The sequence below is a fragment of the Giraffa tippelskirchi genome, chromosome 11 (assembly GCF_054371585.1).
Source record: "Giraffa tippelskirchi isolate mGirTip1 chromosome 11, T2T-mGirTip1v1.2.pri, whole genome shotgun sequence".
NCBI lineage: Eukaryota > Metazoa > Chordata > Mammalia > Artiodactyla > Giraffidae > Giraffa > Giraffa tippelskirchi.
This window is the reverse complement of record NC_137285.1, coordinates 66893416-66910391: the sequence shown is the minus strand read 5'-3', so window position 1 is coordinate 66910391 and position 16976 is coordinate 66893416. Positions and strand designations below refer to the sequence as shown.

At 42.1% G+C, this 16976-nt stretch overlaps 1 protein-coding gene across 1 annotated transcript in view; it reads right to left on the bottom strand.

The window, feature by feature from the left end:
- The window catches only part of TMEM192 (transmembrane protein 192), a 33329-nt gene extending 19231 nt beyond the window's left edge, over nt 1-14098 (bottom strand). The window contains exons 1-2 of the mRNA XM_081543933.1: nt 14035-14098; nt 2302-2448 (exon numbers count right to left, since the gene is read on the bottom strand). Of these exons, the coding sequence (XP_081400059.1) occupies nt 2302-2448; nt 14035-14043 (156 nt within the window). The 5' untranslated portion in view covers nt 14044-14098. The remainder of the gene's footprint in view (nt 1-2301; nt 2449-14034) is intronic.
- Nucleotides 14099-16976: the final 2878 nt, after the last annotated feature.

Sequence of the window (16976 nt, the reverse complement as noted above, 5' to 3'; positions counted from 1 at the left end):
CTCAGGGCAGCCAGCTCTCTCGCAGCGCACCTCATTGAAGACATCCACCCTCCTCATGAACACCCAAGGAGTGGCAAGATTTTGCCCTCTTTTGATTTTTCACATTTCAGCAAAGAGCAACTGCAGCCCCTAATGCTTGAGACTGCAGACATCAAAATGAGGAAGAGACTTGGATCAGAGCCCCCAGGAAGTGTCTAAGACCATGTGTCTTGTTTTTATGATATTGAACTTTACTTATTTCTTTTTATTGAGAAATATAACTGATGTAACATTGTATAAGTTTAAGGTGCGCAATGTGTTGATTTGAAACATTCATATGTTGCAAAATGATGTCCACCAGTAGCTTTAGACAACACCTCTATCATATCATATAATTACCATTTCTTTTTTGCGGTAAGAGCAATTATTTAGTCTCCAAGCAACTTTGAAATTTATAATATTATAGTGTTGATTATAATCACTATGCTATGCATTAGATCTCTAGGATTTATTTATCTAGTGGTTGCAACACATGTTTTAAAAATCCCCAGACATGTGTAATTTTATCATATAAAACATGGGAAATTATTATACTGATTTCTCTGCTTAACATTATTTCCTAGGTGTAAATAAATTGATAAATGTCTGTCAACATATAGATTTATCTATATCTTTTTTTTGTTTTTATAACTGAAAAAGTAATACATGATATAGAAAAAAAATTTTTCAAATAGTACAAAAGGCAAACATTAAAACATATTAGGTGTCCCTTCCACTGAGGTGTTCAGTGCAACTAGTATTAAAAGGGTCATGTCTGCTTCTGGAAATACTCTATTACAGAATATGGAATAAATGTTAAATGTTTCCAGTACCAATTCCAACAGGGTGGGTGAGCAGGAGGCGAGCAGCCTTTAACCCCAGCTTTAACACCAGCTGCATGTACTGCAGTTCAACTCAGTTCTGACACTATCCACCTGGTATATCCACTCTCCACCTAAAATCACTTCCACTATCCACTGAGCTATCAGATTCCCTTGGATTATAGGCTCAGTCCCACAAGACTACCCCCACTTCATATGCTAATTCCAAGTCCAGCTTGTAACCAGAGTTTCTTACCCACTGGCTACAAATCAAAGATTCCCACCAACTCCCAATTAGTGGGCTCAATTAGTTTGCTAGAGGGGCTCACAGAACACAGGAAACCTATTTACTCTCCCGATTACCAACTTATTACAAAGGATATAAAGGATGCACATCAACAGCCCAATGAAGAGATACACTGGGTGAGGTCCCAAAGGAGCTTCTGTCCTGGTGGAGTTTGGGGTCTGGCAGTGTGGCACATAACAAGTGTTCTAGCTCACTAACCTGGAAGCTGTCTGAACCCCTTCCTTTTGAGCTTTTATGGAGGCTTCACTACATAGGCCTGGTTGATTAAATCACTGGCCGTCAGTGAATGATTCAACCTCCAGCCCCCCTCCCATCCCCAGAAGTCAGAGGGTGGGACTGTATGTTCCAATCCTCTGTCCCTGCTTGGTTTCCCTGGCTGTTGCCCCCATTCTTTAGGTGCTTTTCAAAGTCAATTCATCAACATAGACAGAAATGGTGGAAAGATGCTTGCTATGAATATCAAGACACCCAGTTCACCTTTATGAAACTGAAGTGATTTTAGGAACTGAAGACAAAAGACCAAGAATTATAACAAAAGATACTCCCATTGCTCTTATTGCTCAGGAAATTCCCAGGGTTTGGGGAAGCTGAGAGCCAGAAACCATGGATGATGACCAAATGCACGTGAGAACTGTACTCTGACCCCCTGAATGACCAAATGTATTTCTTGTTAAGTCACAATATCACCCACATGCCCAAAAGCGCTCTCAACTCCCTTTCAGAACATGCAAATAGGAACATTCTGTTCACATCATTGTAAACCTCATTTTTTTTCCATTCAACAATGAATCATGAAGAGTAGTTTAAATACACAGGCATCTGCCCCAAATTTCTAAGTTTCTCTTTTAATATTACATAAGCATTCCTTCATATGGAAAGGACATACAAAACATCTTCTGGGCAGTGGTAGCTTGCAGTGCCTTCATATTGCAGACAACATTGCTATCATAAACAATATCCTTGTGTGTGTGCAAATATGTCCACAATAAATTCTTTGAAGTAGAAGTATGAGTAAAAAAGTATGCACACTTTAAATGTTGATAGATACAGCCAAACTGCCCTCTGCCCTCTGAGGAGGTTATAAATGTTTTTTAGAAACATCACCTCTAGAAAAACATCACCTCTAAATGGATCACTTTCCCCCAGCCAACTTACATGTATCAGCAAGAGAAGATTTGCTATGATGACTGTAGGAAGAGGGTGGAATCTGGGCCTAAATTGAGCGTGTAAAGAGTGATGTGGAAGATGCTGGGTGTCCAGAAGGGGGTCATCTTCAATACTCTGGATGAGATCCAAGGAACCCTGAGGTACAGAAAAAGGAAGCAAGCAATAAACAACACTTCCTGGATTATGTTTTCAAGAAAAGCTACTAACTATAAAGCTTTAAAATTCATTACAAAAATTACAGACAAGAAAACACACTCCCTATCTAAAGCCAAATTTGAAAAAATACCATAAACCTCTTAATAACTACTGTAAATAAATGGATAAAAATAACAATTATTAAAACAAGTAAAGGAAACATCAATTCTTTATCTCCAAATGAGGTAATACATAATGGGATTAAAGCAAATAATTTTCTTCAAGCCCTGCAAACTTACTGATTTTTAAAATACTTTATTCAACAGCTTTACTGAGATATAATGTATATAATGTAAAATATATACTAGCTTAAGTATACAATTCAGTAAATGTATATTTATAGTTATGCAACTATTACAACAATTTTAGAATGCTTGCAATGTGCTAATCATGCCCATTTATAATCACTTCCCATTTCTGTCCCTAGACCTAGGTAACCACTAATCTGTCTTTATAGATTGGTTTTTTTTTTTTTTGACATTTCATGTAAATGAAATCACAAAAAATGTGCTGAGTCCTGCTTCTTAGTACTGAATATGTTTTTGAGTTCATCTGTGTTGTGGCATGTATTGGTAATTAGTTCATTTTTATTGCTGAATATGGTATTTCATTATACAGATATATCACATTTTGTTTGACCATTATAAGTTGATGTCTATTAATAATAATGCTGCCTCATACAACTCAATAGCAAAAAAACAAAACCAAAAACAATTCAATTAAAACATGGGCAAAGGAACCAAATAGACATTTTTTCAAAGAGGACACACAGATAGCCACCAGATATACAAAAAGATGTTTAAAATACCTAATCATCAGGGAGACACAAATCAAAACAACAATGAGCTATTAACTCACACCTGTCAGTACGGCTTTTATCAAACAGATGAGATACTATGTGCTAGAGAAGATATGAAGAAAAGGGAACCCTTGAGCATTGATGGTGGGAATGTAAGTTGGTACAGCCACTGTGGAAAACAGTATGGAGGGGCCTCAAAAAATCAAAAATAGAAATATTATATGGCCCAGCATCTACTTCTGGGTATATATCCAAAGGACACAAAATCTTATCTCAAAGAAACATCTGTACTCCCATGTTCATCATAGCATTATTCATACTACCAAGACATGGACACAATCAAATATATTTTTATACAACAAATTTATACAACACTTCAGTATTCTTGCCTTGAGAACCCCATCAACAGTATGAAAAGGCAAAAAGATAGGACACTGAAAGATGGACTCCCCAGGTCAGTAGGTGCCCAATATGCTAATGGAGATCAGTAGAGAAATAACTCCAGAAAGAATGATGGGATGGAGCCAAAGCAAAAACGATACCCAGCTGTGGATGTGACTGGTGACAGACGCAAAGTCCGATGCTGTAAAGAGCAATATTGCATAGGAACCTGGAATGTTAGGTCCATGAATCAAGGCAAACTGGAAGTGGTCAAACAGGAGATGGCAAGAGTGAACGTCGACATTCTAGGAATCAGCGAACTAAGATGGACTGGAATGGGTGAATTTAACTCAGATGACCATTATGTCTGCTACCGTGGGCAAGAATCCCTTAGAAGAAATGGAGTAGCCATCATGGTCGACAAAGGAGTCCGAAAGGCAGTACTTGGATGCAATCTCAAAAACGACAGAATGATCTCTGTTCGTTTCCAAGGCAAACCATTCAATACCACAGTAATCCAAGTCTATGCCCTGACCAGTAATGCTGAAGAAGCTGAATTTGAACGGTTCTATGAAGACCTACAAGACCTTCTAGAACTAACACACAAAAAAAGATGTCCTTTTCATTATAGGGGACTGGAATGCAAAAGTAGGAAGTCAAGAAACACCTGGCATAACAGGCAAATTTGGCCTTGGAATACAGAATGAAGCAGGGCAAAGGCTAATAGAGTTTTGCCAAGAGAACGCACTGGTAATAGCAAACACCCTATTCCAACAACACAAGAGAAGACTCTACACGTGGACATCACCAGATGGTCAACACCGAAATCAGATTGATTATATTCTTTGCAGCCAAAGATGGAGAAGCTCTATACAGTCAGCAAAAACAAGACTGGGAGCAGACTGTGGCTCAGAGCATGAACTGCTTATTGCCAAATTCAGACTTAAATGGAAGAAGGTAGGGAAAACCGCTAGTCCATTCAGGTATGACCCAGATCAAATCCCTTATGAGTATGCAGTAGAAGTGACAAATAGATTTAAGGGACTAGATCTGATAGAGAGAGTGCCTGATGAACTATGGACAGAGGTTCGTGACATTGTACAGGAGACAGGGATGAAGACAATCCCCATGGAAAAGAAATGCAAAAAAGCAAAATGGCTGTCTGAGGAGGCCTTACAGATAGCTGGGAAGAGAAGAGAAGCGAAAAGCAAAGGAGAAAAGGAAAGATATTCCCATCTGAATGCAGAGTTCCAAAGAATAGCAAGGAGACATAAGAAAACCTTCCTCAGCGATCAATGCAAAGAAATAGAGGAAAACAACAGATTGGGAAAGACTAGAGATCTCTTCAAGAAAATTAGAGATACCAAAGGAATATTTCATGCAAAGATAGGCTCGATAAAGGACAGAAATGGTATGGACCTAACAGAAGCAGAAGATATTAAGAAGAGGTGGCAAGAATACACTGAAGAACTGTACAAAAAGATCTTCACGACCCAGATAATCATGATGGTGTGATCACTCACCTAGAGCCAGACATCCTGGAATGTGAAGTCAAGTGGGCCTTAGAAAGCATCACTACAAACAAAGATAGTGGAGGTGATGGAATTCCAGTTGAGCTATTTCAAATCCTCCAAGGTGATGCTGTGAAAGTGCTGCACTCGATATGCCAGCAAATTTGGAAAACTCAGCAGTGGCCACAGGACTGGAAAAGGTCAGTTTTTGTTCCAATCCCAAAGAAAGGCAATGCCAAAGAATGCTCAAACTACCGCACAATTGCACTCATTTCACATGCTAGTAAAGTAATGCTCAAAATTCTCCAAGCCAGGCTTCAGCAATACGTGAACCGTGAACTTCCAGATGATCAAGCTGGTTTTAGAAAAGGCAGAGGAACCAGAGATCAAATTGCTAATATCCGCTGGATCATAGAAAAAGCAAGAGAGTTCCAGAAAAACATCTATTTCTGCTTTATTGACTATGCCAAAGCCTTTGACTGTGTGGATCACAATAAACTGTGGAAAATTCTGAAAGAGATGGGAATACCAGACCATCTGACCTGTCTCTTGAGAAACCTGTATGCAGATCGGGAAGCAACAGTTAGAACTGGACATGGAAAACACACTGGTTCCAAATAGGAAAAGGAGTACGTCAAGGCTGTATATTGTCACCCTGCTTATTTAACTTATATGCAGAGTACATCATGAGAAATGCTGGGCTGGAAGAAACACAAGCTGGAATCAAGATTGCCGGGAGAAATATCAATAACCTCAGATATGCGGATGACACCACCCTTATGGCAGAAAGTGAAGAACTAAAGAGCCTCTTGATGAAGGTGAAAGAGGAGAGTGAAAAAGTTGGCTTAAAGCTCAACGTTCAGAAAACTAAGATCATGGCATCTGGTCCCATCACTTCATGGGAAATAGATGGGGAAACAGTGGAAACAGTGTCAGACTTTATTTTTGGGGGCTCCAAAATCACTGCTGATGGTGATTGCAGCCATGAAATTAAAAGACGCTTACTCCTTGGAAGGAAGGTTATGGCCAACCTAGATAGCATATTTAAAAGCAGAGACATTACTTTGCCAACAAAAGTCCGTCTAGTCAAGCCTATGGTTTTTCCAGTGGTCATGTATGCATGTGAGAGTTGGACGGTGAAGAAAGCTGAGCGCTGAAGAATTGATGCTTTTGAACTGTGGTGTTGGAGAAGACTCTTGAGAGTCCCTTGGACTGCAAGGAGATCCAATCAATCCATCCTAAAAGAGATCAATCCTGGGTGTTCATTGGAAGGACTGATGTTGAGGCTGAAACTCCAACACTTTGGCCACCTCATTCGAAGGGTTGATTCATTGGAAGAGACCCTAATGCTGGGTAGGATTGGGGGCGGGAGGAGAAGGGGATGACAGAGGATGAGATGGTTGGATGGCATCACCGACTCGATGGACATGGGTTTGGGTAGACTCCGGGAGTTGGTGATGGACAGAGTGGCCTGGCGTGCTGCAATTCATGGGGTCGCAAAGAGTCGGACACGACTGAGCGACTGAACTGAATACAACCAATTATTATTTAGTCATAAAAAGGAATGAAGTCCTGTCATTTGCAAGAACATGAATGGATCCTGAAGGAATTATATCAAGGAATATAAACCAAATAGAGAAAGAAAATTACTGTATGATCTCACTTTTATGTGGAATCTATAAAAAGTGAAGACAGATACAGAAAATAGATTGGTGGTCATCACTGGAGGGGTATGGGAGAGTAGGAGAAATGGGTGAAGGTGGTCAAAATGTAAAAATCTGAACTTAGAAGGTAAATAAGTCCTGGGGAAACATAATTTGTAGCCTAGTGACCACCGTTATCTGTAATGTATATATATTTGAGTGTTGAGAAGAGAGTAATTTTTTTTACAATAGCAAAAGATGCTTATCAGTTTTCACATTAATAGCTACACACACACAAAAAAGATATTTACAATTGCAAGTCATAATGGAAACATGATTAACCTAACAGTATAAAATAACTGCATACAATTTGGAGAGTTAAGTAGAGTGACGTGGTAAATGGAAGTGCATACATGCATATGTTTTCATCTACTCAGCCAGTTTATGTCTTTTGGTGTGCATTTAATCCATTTATATTTAAGGTAATTATCAATAGGTGTGATCCTATTACCATTTTCTTCATTGTTTTAGGTGAATTCTTTGTAGGTCTTTTCCTTCTCTTGTATTTCCTGCCAAGAGAAGTCCCTTTAGCATTTGTTGTAAAGCTGGTTTGGTGATGCTGAATTCTCTTAACTTTTGCTTGTCTGGAAAGCTTTTGATTTCTCCATCAAATCTGAACAAGAGTCTTGCTGGGTAGAGTCTTCTTGGTTGTAGGTTCTTCCCTTTCATCATTTTAAATATATCATGCCATTCTCTTCTGTTGAAGGGAATTTCTGTTGAGTTTCTGTTGAGAAATCAGCTAATAATCTTACAGGAGTTCCCTTGCATGTTGTCATTTTCCCCATTGCTTTTTAATATTTTATCTTTGTTTTTAACTTCTGTCAGTTTGATTACTTTGTGTCTTGGTGTATTCCTCCTCAGGTTTATCCTGCCCGGGACTCTCTGCACTTCCTGGATTGGTTGACTATTTCTTTTCCCATATTAGGGAAGTTTTCAACTAAAACCATCTCTTCAAATATTTTCTCGGATACTTTTTCTCTCTCTTCTCCTTCTGAGACCCCTATAATGTGAATGTTGGTGCACTTAATGTTGTCCCAGAGGCCTCTTAGGCTGACTTCAATTTTTTTCATTTTTTTTTTTCTGTATTCTGTTTTATAGCAGTGATTTCCACATTCTGTCTTCCAGGTCACTCATCTGTTCCTCTGCCTCAGTTATTCTTCTACTGATTCCTTCTAGTGTATTGTTCATCTCTGTTTTGTTTGTTCTTTAGTTCTTCTAGGTCTTTCATCAACATTTCTGGCATCTGCTCCACATTTTTCCGAAGATTCTGAATCATCTGCACTATCATTATTTTGAATTCTTTTCCTGGAAAGCTGCCTAGCTCCACTTCATTTAGTTATTTTTCTGGGGTTTTATCTTGTTCTTTCATCTGGGAGATAATCCTTTGCCTTTTCACTTAACTTCTGTGGTTGTGATTTTCATTCTGGATTGTAGTTCTTCCTGCTTCTTCCTTCTGCCCTCAGGTGAATGAGGGTGATGGGAGGGACTGGTGGTGGGGAAAACTGAGTCTTATTCTTGTGGGCTGGGTCATGCTCAGCAAAACTTTAATCCAATTATCGGCTAATGGGACAGGTGGGGCTAGTATTTTGGCCTGAGGCAACCCAGCCCTGGAGTCTACAGGCTCTATGGTAGGTCTAATGCCTCTTCCAAGAGAGCTCACTTGCCAGGACTGCTGCTGCCAGTGCCCCTGTCCCCACAATGAGCCCCTGACAACCCACACCTCGACAGGAGATCCTCCAACACTAGCAGGTAGGCCTGGTTCCGTCTCCTGTAGGGTCACTGCTCTTTTCCCCTGAGCCCTAGTGCATGCAAGATTTTGCTTGTGCCCTCCAAGAGTGGAGTATCTATTTCTTCCAGCCCTCTGGAAATCCTGTAATCAAATCCTGCTGGCCTGCAAAGTTCCTAGTCCCTTTCCCGGGTCCCCATATTGAGAAAACTGACATACAGCTCAGAACCTTCACAACAGAGGGAGAACTTCTTAGGTATTTTTCCTCTCCAGTTTGTGGGTCGCCCACCCAGAAGGTATGGGATTTGATTTTATCACAATTGTATCCCCTTCTATTGTCTCACTGCAGCCTCTCCTTTGTCTTTGGACATGGGGTATCTTTTTTGGTGGGTTCTACCATCCTCCTGTTAATGGCTGTGCAACAGCTAGTTCTGATCTTGGTGTTTTTATACGAGGAGATGAGCACATGTCCTTCTACTCCACCATCTTGATTTGATCTCCTGATTTAACATTATATATATATATATACACACACACACATATATATAAACACTGTTGTTATTGTTCAGTCACCCAGTTGTGTCCAACTCTTGGTGACCCCGTGGACCGCAATGCGCCAGGCCTCTCTGTCCCTCACCATCTCCCAAAGTTTGCCCAAGTTCATATCCATTGCATCAGTGATGCCTTCCAGCCATCTCATCCTCTAATACCCTCTTCTCCTTTTCCCCTCAATCTTTCCCAGCATCAGGGACTTTCCCAATGAGTCGGCTGTTAGCATCAGCCGTCCGCATATATATGTATGTATGTATATAAATATATAGGGCTTCTCATGTGGCTCTAGTGGTAAAGAAACTACCTGCCACGCAGGGCACAGAAGAGACACGGGTTGGATCCCTGGGTCTGGAAGACCCCCTGCAGGAGGGCATGGCAACCCACTTGCCTGGAGAATCCTATGCACAGAGGAGCCTGGTGGGCTACATACAGTCCATAGGGTCTTAAAGAGTCCGATACAACTGAAGTGACTTCGCAACACACACACACACACGTGTGCATATATACATACATGTGTGTGTGTGTGAGGCTTCCCAGGTGGCTCAGTGGTAAAGAATTCACCTGCCAAGCAGATGTGGGTTCGATCCCTGGGTCAGGAAAATCCCCTGGTAAAGGAAATGGCATACTACAGTATGCTTGCCTGGGAAATCCCAAGGACAGGGGAGCCTGGCAGGCTACAGTCCATGGGGTTGTAAAGAGTTGGACATGGCTTAGTGACTCAACTTATATGTTTACTTCCAAAGTAAATATATATATATAAAATATATAAATACATATATTATATATTTAATATTAATTATAGTTATTAATAGACTATTAATTGATATTAATATATATTTAGTATATATTAAATATATATAACATTTATATATTATATTATATATATATTTACTTTGGAAGGGGTAGAGAGGGGGACAAATGGTGTAAGGGTGGGTTCTGGGCACCGAGATTATAAAGACAACACAGAAGTTTGTCTGGGACATGACCAGATCTGGGATGGAAGTCTCGATTTCCACTAGCAGGCATTCAACACTGCTACAATTTTTTTTTAAATTCAATGCCTAGATAGCTTCCTGATTAGTTTGCCATAACTCAAGGAGCAATTCTGATGATTTCCGTTTTCTTCATAAGTTCTATTCTTCTAGCTTCCTCAGCAGCTGTATCACCTCCCTGGGTCCTCCCTTAGCTAATGTCCATGCACACCTCCAGGGGCCATTTTTCCAGTCTCTGTGCCTCTTCATCCCTCCCCACCTGTCAAACGGCTGTCTTGCAAACATGCAGCCTTCCCTGATGCCTCAACGCTGTTCCCTCTGCCCTTTTCATTTTGACACTGTAGTTGTGATTTCTACAAGTTTGAGTGGGTCTATTTTATATCTCTCATGTCTTTTTAACGTTTAGAACATATAGAAAAGTTATGGTAGTTTTTTAAAATGTCCTTGTTTGCTATTTCATGTCATTTTTGAATCAGTTTTAATTGATTTATTATGTCATATTTCCCTGCCTCTTTGCATGCTTGGTCATTTTTTCCACTTTATTGAGATATAACTAACATGTCACACTGTGTAAGTTTGTGTATCATGAGTTGATTTGATACACTTATACACTGCAAAATGATTACCACAATAGCATTACTTAACATCTCCATTAGATCACATAATTAGCAATGCCTGGTAATTTGGATTGGATGCCAGACACTGCAAAAAAAATTTACCTCTTTGGGTGCTGGATACTTTTGTATTCCTATAAATATTCTTGAGCTTTTTTCTGGATTCAATTAAGTCACTGGAAACAATTTGATCTCTTTACTCTTTTAAGGGGTTTCTTAGCTGGGACCATACCATGTTTGGTCTAGTGCTAACTATTCCCTACAAGTGAAGTAAGACCTTTCTGAGTACTCAGTACCCTGTGATTAGGAGGTTTCCAATCTAGCTGGAAGAACAAGCACTATCCTGGCCCTGTGTGAGAGTACTGCTCCTTCTAGTCCTTCTGGGTCGTTTGGTTTTTTTTCCCCAGTCATCAGGGCATTTCCTCAAAGGCATACAGAACAGGACTTAGCTGAATAGGGACTCGGCACTCTTTGGAGCTCTCCCTCTGCACAGCGCTCTGCTCTCTGGGTTCTCTGTCTGGTGAACCCAAGCTGCTTCGGTATCCCCAGATTCAGCTCCACCTCCTCAACTCAGGGTCTACTGATGCCCATCTGGTGCCCCTACCTCTGCCAGAGCCCGCAAACTCTCTTAAGGCAGTGAGCTGGGGCAAGCACACAGCTCACGTCGTTTCTTATCTCTCAGAGATCACTCTACCTCATTGCTTGATGTCCATTATCTCAAAACAATGTCCTTTCATGTATTATATACAGATTTTTTGTTCTTCCAGGCAGAAAGAAGCACAAGGTATCAAAGTGGTTGGAATAAGGTGTGCTTCACAGGGCAGGACTCTACATTATACTATGTTCTTTGCACCTTTAGTACCTGATACACAGCAGATGCTCAATATGGGCATAGAGTGAATGAAAGATGGCCCAACTTCTTGAACAGTCAGGATCTAGGAATTTTTTAAAAGATAGCACTGAAACCCTGACTGTCAGACAATAGTCTACTTCATCTCTCTCTTGGTCCCTTTCATGCACTTTCTCCTCTAGTCTGCATGAGCTTTTTGGAGTGCCCACAAATACCCTCTCTTATCTTTTTCAGCATCCAACTCATCTTTCAAGGTCCAACAAAATTTGCATTCTCTATAAAACTTGTCCTGCCAAGTGTTTTCTTTCTACTTTAAAACCAAAAAAAGGTATTGTCCATGATATTAATCTGGAATATTTCTTACGCTGCCGTGTATTGTTTCATTTATGTGTATGCCTTTTGTTCTCCCTCATTACACTGAAGGGGTTGGGGACAATATGGTTTCTGTCACCTATTCAATGTTCATGAAATACAATGTGTTTGGTGACTGTATCAAATACACCATCCTTTGGATCCTATAAGAAATGTAGGAAAACTATACAAACAGCATCCTGTCTCTCTCTGTAACTTGTCATCTTCAAGAGAAAAGTGAAGGGAATAAGACTCCTGATCCAAATAATCTCCGTGATTAATAATCACACTGCTACCTGGAAAAGATACCTGTTGTTTGTCCACATCATCTCCTCCCTCTTTTGTCACAATTACTACTTCCCCTTTGGGGACCCAAAGTCTACCTCTGCAATCTCAAGGGGAACATCCTTCAGTGCTATTCACCTTCCTCTGGTCTGAGGATGGTCATGAAACCAAAGAGGGTTAGGCCAATCTAACTCTCTCTCAGAGTAACAAAGCAAGCAAAGAGGCCATGGTTGAGGCAGATCCATCCCAGAACAGATTCTGAAAGGACTCCTGTCACTGGATCCCTTAAGCAGCCCTTGTTTAAATCCTTTCAGAGAATTAGGTGTTCATCTACCCTATATCCTTTCAAATAAATCCTTCTTCCTTAAAGTAGCCAAAATTGGTTTGCCCACTTGCAAACAAAGAACTCAAACTAAAAAGTCTTTGCCTCTTTTAATTCATTTGGGTGTCTGGGCCTAGGACATGGCACATAGTTTTTAGCTTTCTCTTGGGTGGGAGAAATCATACCCACAAATACCAAAGGTAGGCAACTGCTCATACCTAAGGTGACCTAGCTATGCAGCTATTGGTGAAACATTACTCTCCAATTGTTTGGTGAAACACATTTCTAGGATTGTACTAATCCTAAAGCTAAAAGTTACAGATCCAAGAACCCGGAGGCAGCTTAGCACCAACCGAAAAGCATTTACTGCACGCATTTTTAGGAGTCTCACTTTCCATTTAGATATTCATTTTCTCCACACATTTTCAATTCATGAATCTCACCCTTTAAAAATTCAAGAACAATCCATTTTTCTTTAAATATATAAGTCTCAAATCTACTTGCAGGTGTTACAGTTAGCTTTCCACTTTCTCATAGTGGAAAAAAACATCGTTTTTAGTCGTATCATTAGAAATTGTTTGGTCTTTATTTAGTCAAGATAATTGAACTATGGTCACTATTTGCACAAGAATCTAAGGTATTGTAGGGCTGGAATTGTGTTTCAAGTGTCTTGCCTGATGCATCTCATCCAGTGGCAGGATCACAGTAGTATTCCTATTAATTTATTAACTCAAATCAGTGCTTTAATATAACTATCAACTTCGCATTTTCTCAAGAGAAAGAATTTTGTGTCAATGGGTAATCTAGTTAATTCTGGGCAAAAATACATGCTTTTCCTAAAAATGTTTTAATACATTTAAGCAAAGACTTTTGCAGTTACGCGGCACTCTGTGCACTGTAAGTAGTGTAGTGGCTTCTTAATAATCTGGTTTTGATCCATCTTAAGTAAGAAGATTTAAAAATCCCTTCACTCCTACCAGGCCTCCATTCAAAACATCACGACATTGTTTTTCTCCAATGTGTGTTTCCGGGTGATGATAGCGACAGATCTGCCCTCAGCGCCAAGGCCGGAGGCCAAGAGGAGGTGGACTCGCTCCTGCGCCCGAGCCCCCCCGCGCCCGAGCCCCCCCGCGCCCGAGGCCATGCGCGCCCGAGGCCATGCGCGCACCACGAGGCTCCCCAGTTACGGGACCCGACAAGCGCCCGCAAGGGGCTGGGCGCCCCTCCTGCCTCCTCTGCCGAGAAAATAAGCCCAGGGCCAGCAAGGCGCGGACCCCGCCGGCGCCCCTGTGCCTCCTCCCACACACCGCACCCCGGTGGCCGCGCGCAGAAGGAGCCCCTCCGCCAAGGCTGCTCCCAACCCCGTCTCTGCCCGGGGCGCCCAGCATCAGAAGAGGGGGATGTGGGCCGGTCGCTCGCCGCCTGCAACTGAGCACTCACGTCCTCCATACCGCCGGCCGCCGGAGGCCGCAGCCGGGCCGCCCAGCCTCCGCACCTGCGCCCCGCGCCGCCTTCCGGGACACGCCCTGGGACCCGCCCTTTGCTTTCAATTGGCCGAAGCGTAAAGGCGGGCCCCTCCTCCTCGCTCCAGGGCCTTACTTCCGGCGGCCGTCCCAGGCCCGCCCCCTCGCCCTCGATTGGCAGCAGGGCAGGAGGGACTGGTCCCGCCTCTCGCGCCCTATTGGTAGATTCTGAGGGGGCTGACCCAATGCCTCGATCCCGAATGGCCGAGGCGGAATGGGGCGGGATCCTTCCTGAAGTCCATCCCTGGGAGGCCGCTGCCTCTGGGAACGATGCGGTGCCTACGGACTGCGAAACCTGTGCTGGTGTCCTAGGTTGGCCAGTGATTTGGGCGCTAATGGATGTGTTCTAAGTCCAAGAACTGAACTGTCTTTGGCCATCAGCTGCTTCTTTGTAAAGCTTTAACTTTTCTCGGCCTTCCTTAGTTATTGTTTGCAGCGTAGGTCTGTACATAGAACCAGCGGTAGAATCCCAGGTTTTCATTTATAGCACAAAACTCCACCAGCAGAGGAACACAGAGTAAAAACTGGTTTCGAGGACACAGTTACAGATTTCACCAGTGGGAAAGGAGGCAATAAGAGGGTTTTTTGGACTTTTTGTTCCTAGTGGAATTGAACAAGAAATTTTATGGCATTTTTCTGAGAATACGCTATCATTGTTAAAATGTAAAGAAAGTTAAAATTTTTGTCAGTATCAGCCCCCATTATATTCTGATATTGTAGTAATACGCTTTCATACTTTTAATGCTTATTTGTACATTGTGTATGATGTAATCTTGTTTATACCGTTGTTGAAATAAAATCATTTAAGTATCAGCAAAGAAAAAGATGAAAGAGCAAGCAGATCAAACCAGTCAATCCTAAAGGAAATCAACCTGAACATTCATTGGAAAGACTGATGCTGAAGCTGAAGCTCCAACAGTTTGGTCACCTGATGTGAATAGCCGACTCACTAGAAAAGACTCTGATGCTGGAAAAAATTGAGGGCAGGAGGAGGAGGGGGCAACAGAGGGTGAGATGGTTGGATGGCATCACCGACTTGATAGCTATGAGTTTGAACATATTCAGGGATGTAGTGAAGGACAGGGAAGCCTGGCTTTCTGCTGTCCATGAGGTCACAGACAGTTGCACTTAGCAACTGAGCCACAACAAAATAAAAGATGAACTTTGGATCTTTAAAATCTCAAGGCAACTTTAAATCTTTAAAATTTTCTGAGACTCTATGAATTATACCTCAAGAGCTTTGTCTAGATGTGCATTTCCCCTGAACATTTTATTTTAAAAGTTTCCAAACCTGGGAAACTTTGAGAAACTAGTACAGAGAACACCTGTGTGCCCCTCGCATTGACTCAACGGTGGTTAACATTATTGCAACAGTTAGCTGCTCCGTGTGAGGCTTGTGCTTATGTGTGTGCCACATGTCTTTAAACTGAACCATTTGAAAGTAGGTTGAGTTCAAAATGAAGCTGCTTCTAGATAGTTCATTGCCTAAAAGGAAGGATATTTTCTTGTTAACTGCAGGTTTCTCTGGTGGCTCAGATGGTAAACAATCTACCTGCAAGAGACCTGAGTTCCATCCCTGGTTGGGAAGATTTCCAGGAAAAGGGAATGGCAACCCACTCCACTATTCTTGCCTGGAGAATTCCATGGCCAGAGGAGCCTGGCAGGCTCCAGACCTTGGGGTCGCAAAGAGTTGGACACAACTGAGTGACTTTCACTTTCCTATACTTAAGAAAACCAATAGTAATTCCATATTTGCAAATCCATGGCAAAAATTTCCAAATTGTCCTGCGAATGTGTGTTTTGCTGCTTCCCTTCACCCAACCATCTAGGATCCAATTGTCGGGAGAGTGTGTAATTTCCTCAGTTCTGTCTCATCACAGCAAAGATTTGAATGGTGGACCAGTGTTACAGCTCCATTACAGCTCAGAGTTTTATTCCACAAACAAAGGAGAGTACACCCACTAGGCATGAGGGCAGGCCGAACCCAAAGGAGAGGCCCCAGCCCATCTTGCTGCTGCTACTGCTAAGTCACCTCAGTCGTGTCCGACTCTGTGCGACCCCATAGATGGCAGCCCACTAGGCTCCACCATCCCTGGGATTCTCTAGGCAAGAACACTGGAGTGGGTTGCCATTTCCTTCTCCAATGCATGAAAGTGAAAAGTGAAAGTGAAGTCACTCAGTCTTGCCAACTCCTAGCGATCCCATGGACTGCAGCCTACCAGGCTCCTCCATCCATGGGATTTTCCAGGCAAGAGTACTGGAGTGGAGTGCCATTGCCTTCTCTGCCAGCCCATCTTAGTTCCCTCTTTTTACGTGCTTTGTCTCCTCACCCTCTGAGCCTGTGTTGTGCAAATCAGGGCTAGCCAGGAAGGGGATGTGTTTGTTTCACCTGAGGTTCTCACTCCAGTCTGTGTATCTTTCCTTTGTTCCCTTTGCGTGGGCTTTTCCCTTTCTTTGTCTTTTTGCCACCACCACTTTAGACTCCTTTTTCCTATTCTAACTACCTAAAATTCTCCCCTCAAGAGATGGGAGGCCCAATTCTTTGGTAATAGGGGCGTCGAGGTCTCTCTGGCTACTTCTTGCTAAGCTGGGACAGCAAGGGGCATTGGGCCTCCCCCTCTCGCTAGTCTCAAGCCTCAGAGTCCTTATAGTGGTGTCCGTCTAAGGGTGAGTGATAGATATTTTCTGCGGTTGGTGTAGTTTTATATATCCTTGTTGAACTAGCACTGCATTTTGTAGCTTGTTGACCTGGGCAGAGACAAAATGAGTTACATAATTGATACTACATGGAACAATTATAAGCAGTATCAATATGGTGCCAAAAGGGGTTCAGTTCCGTCGCTCAGTCATGTCCGACTC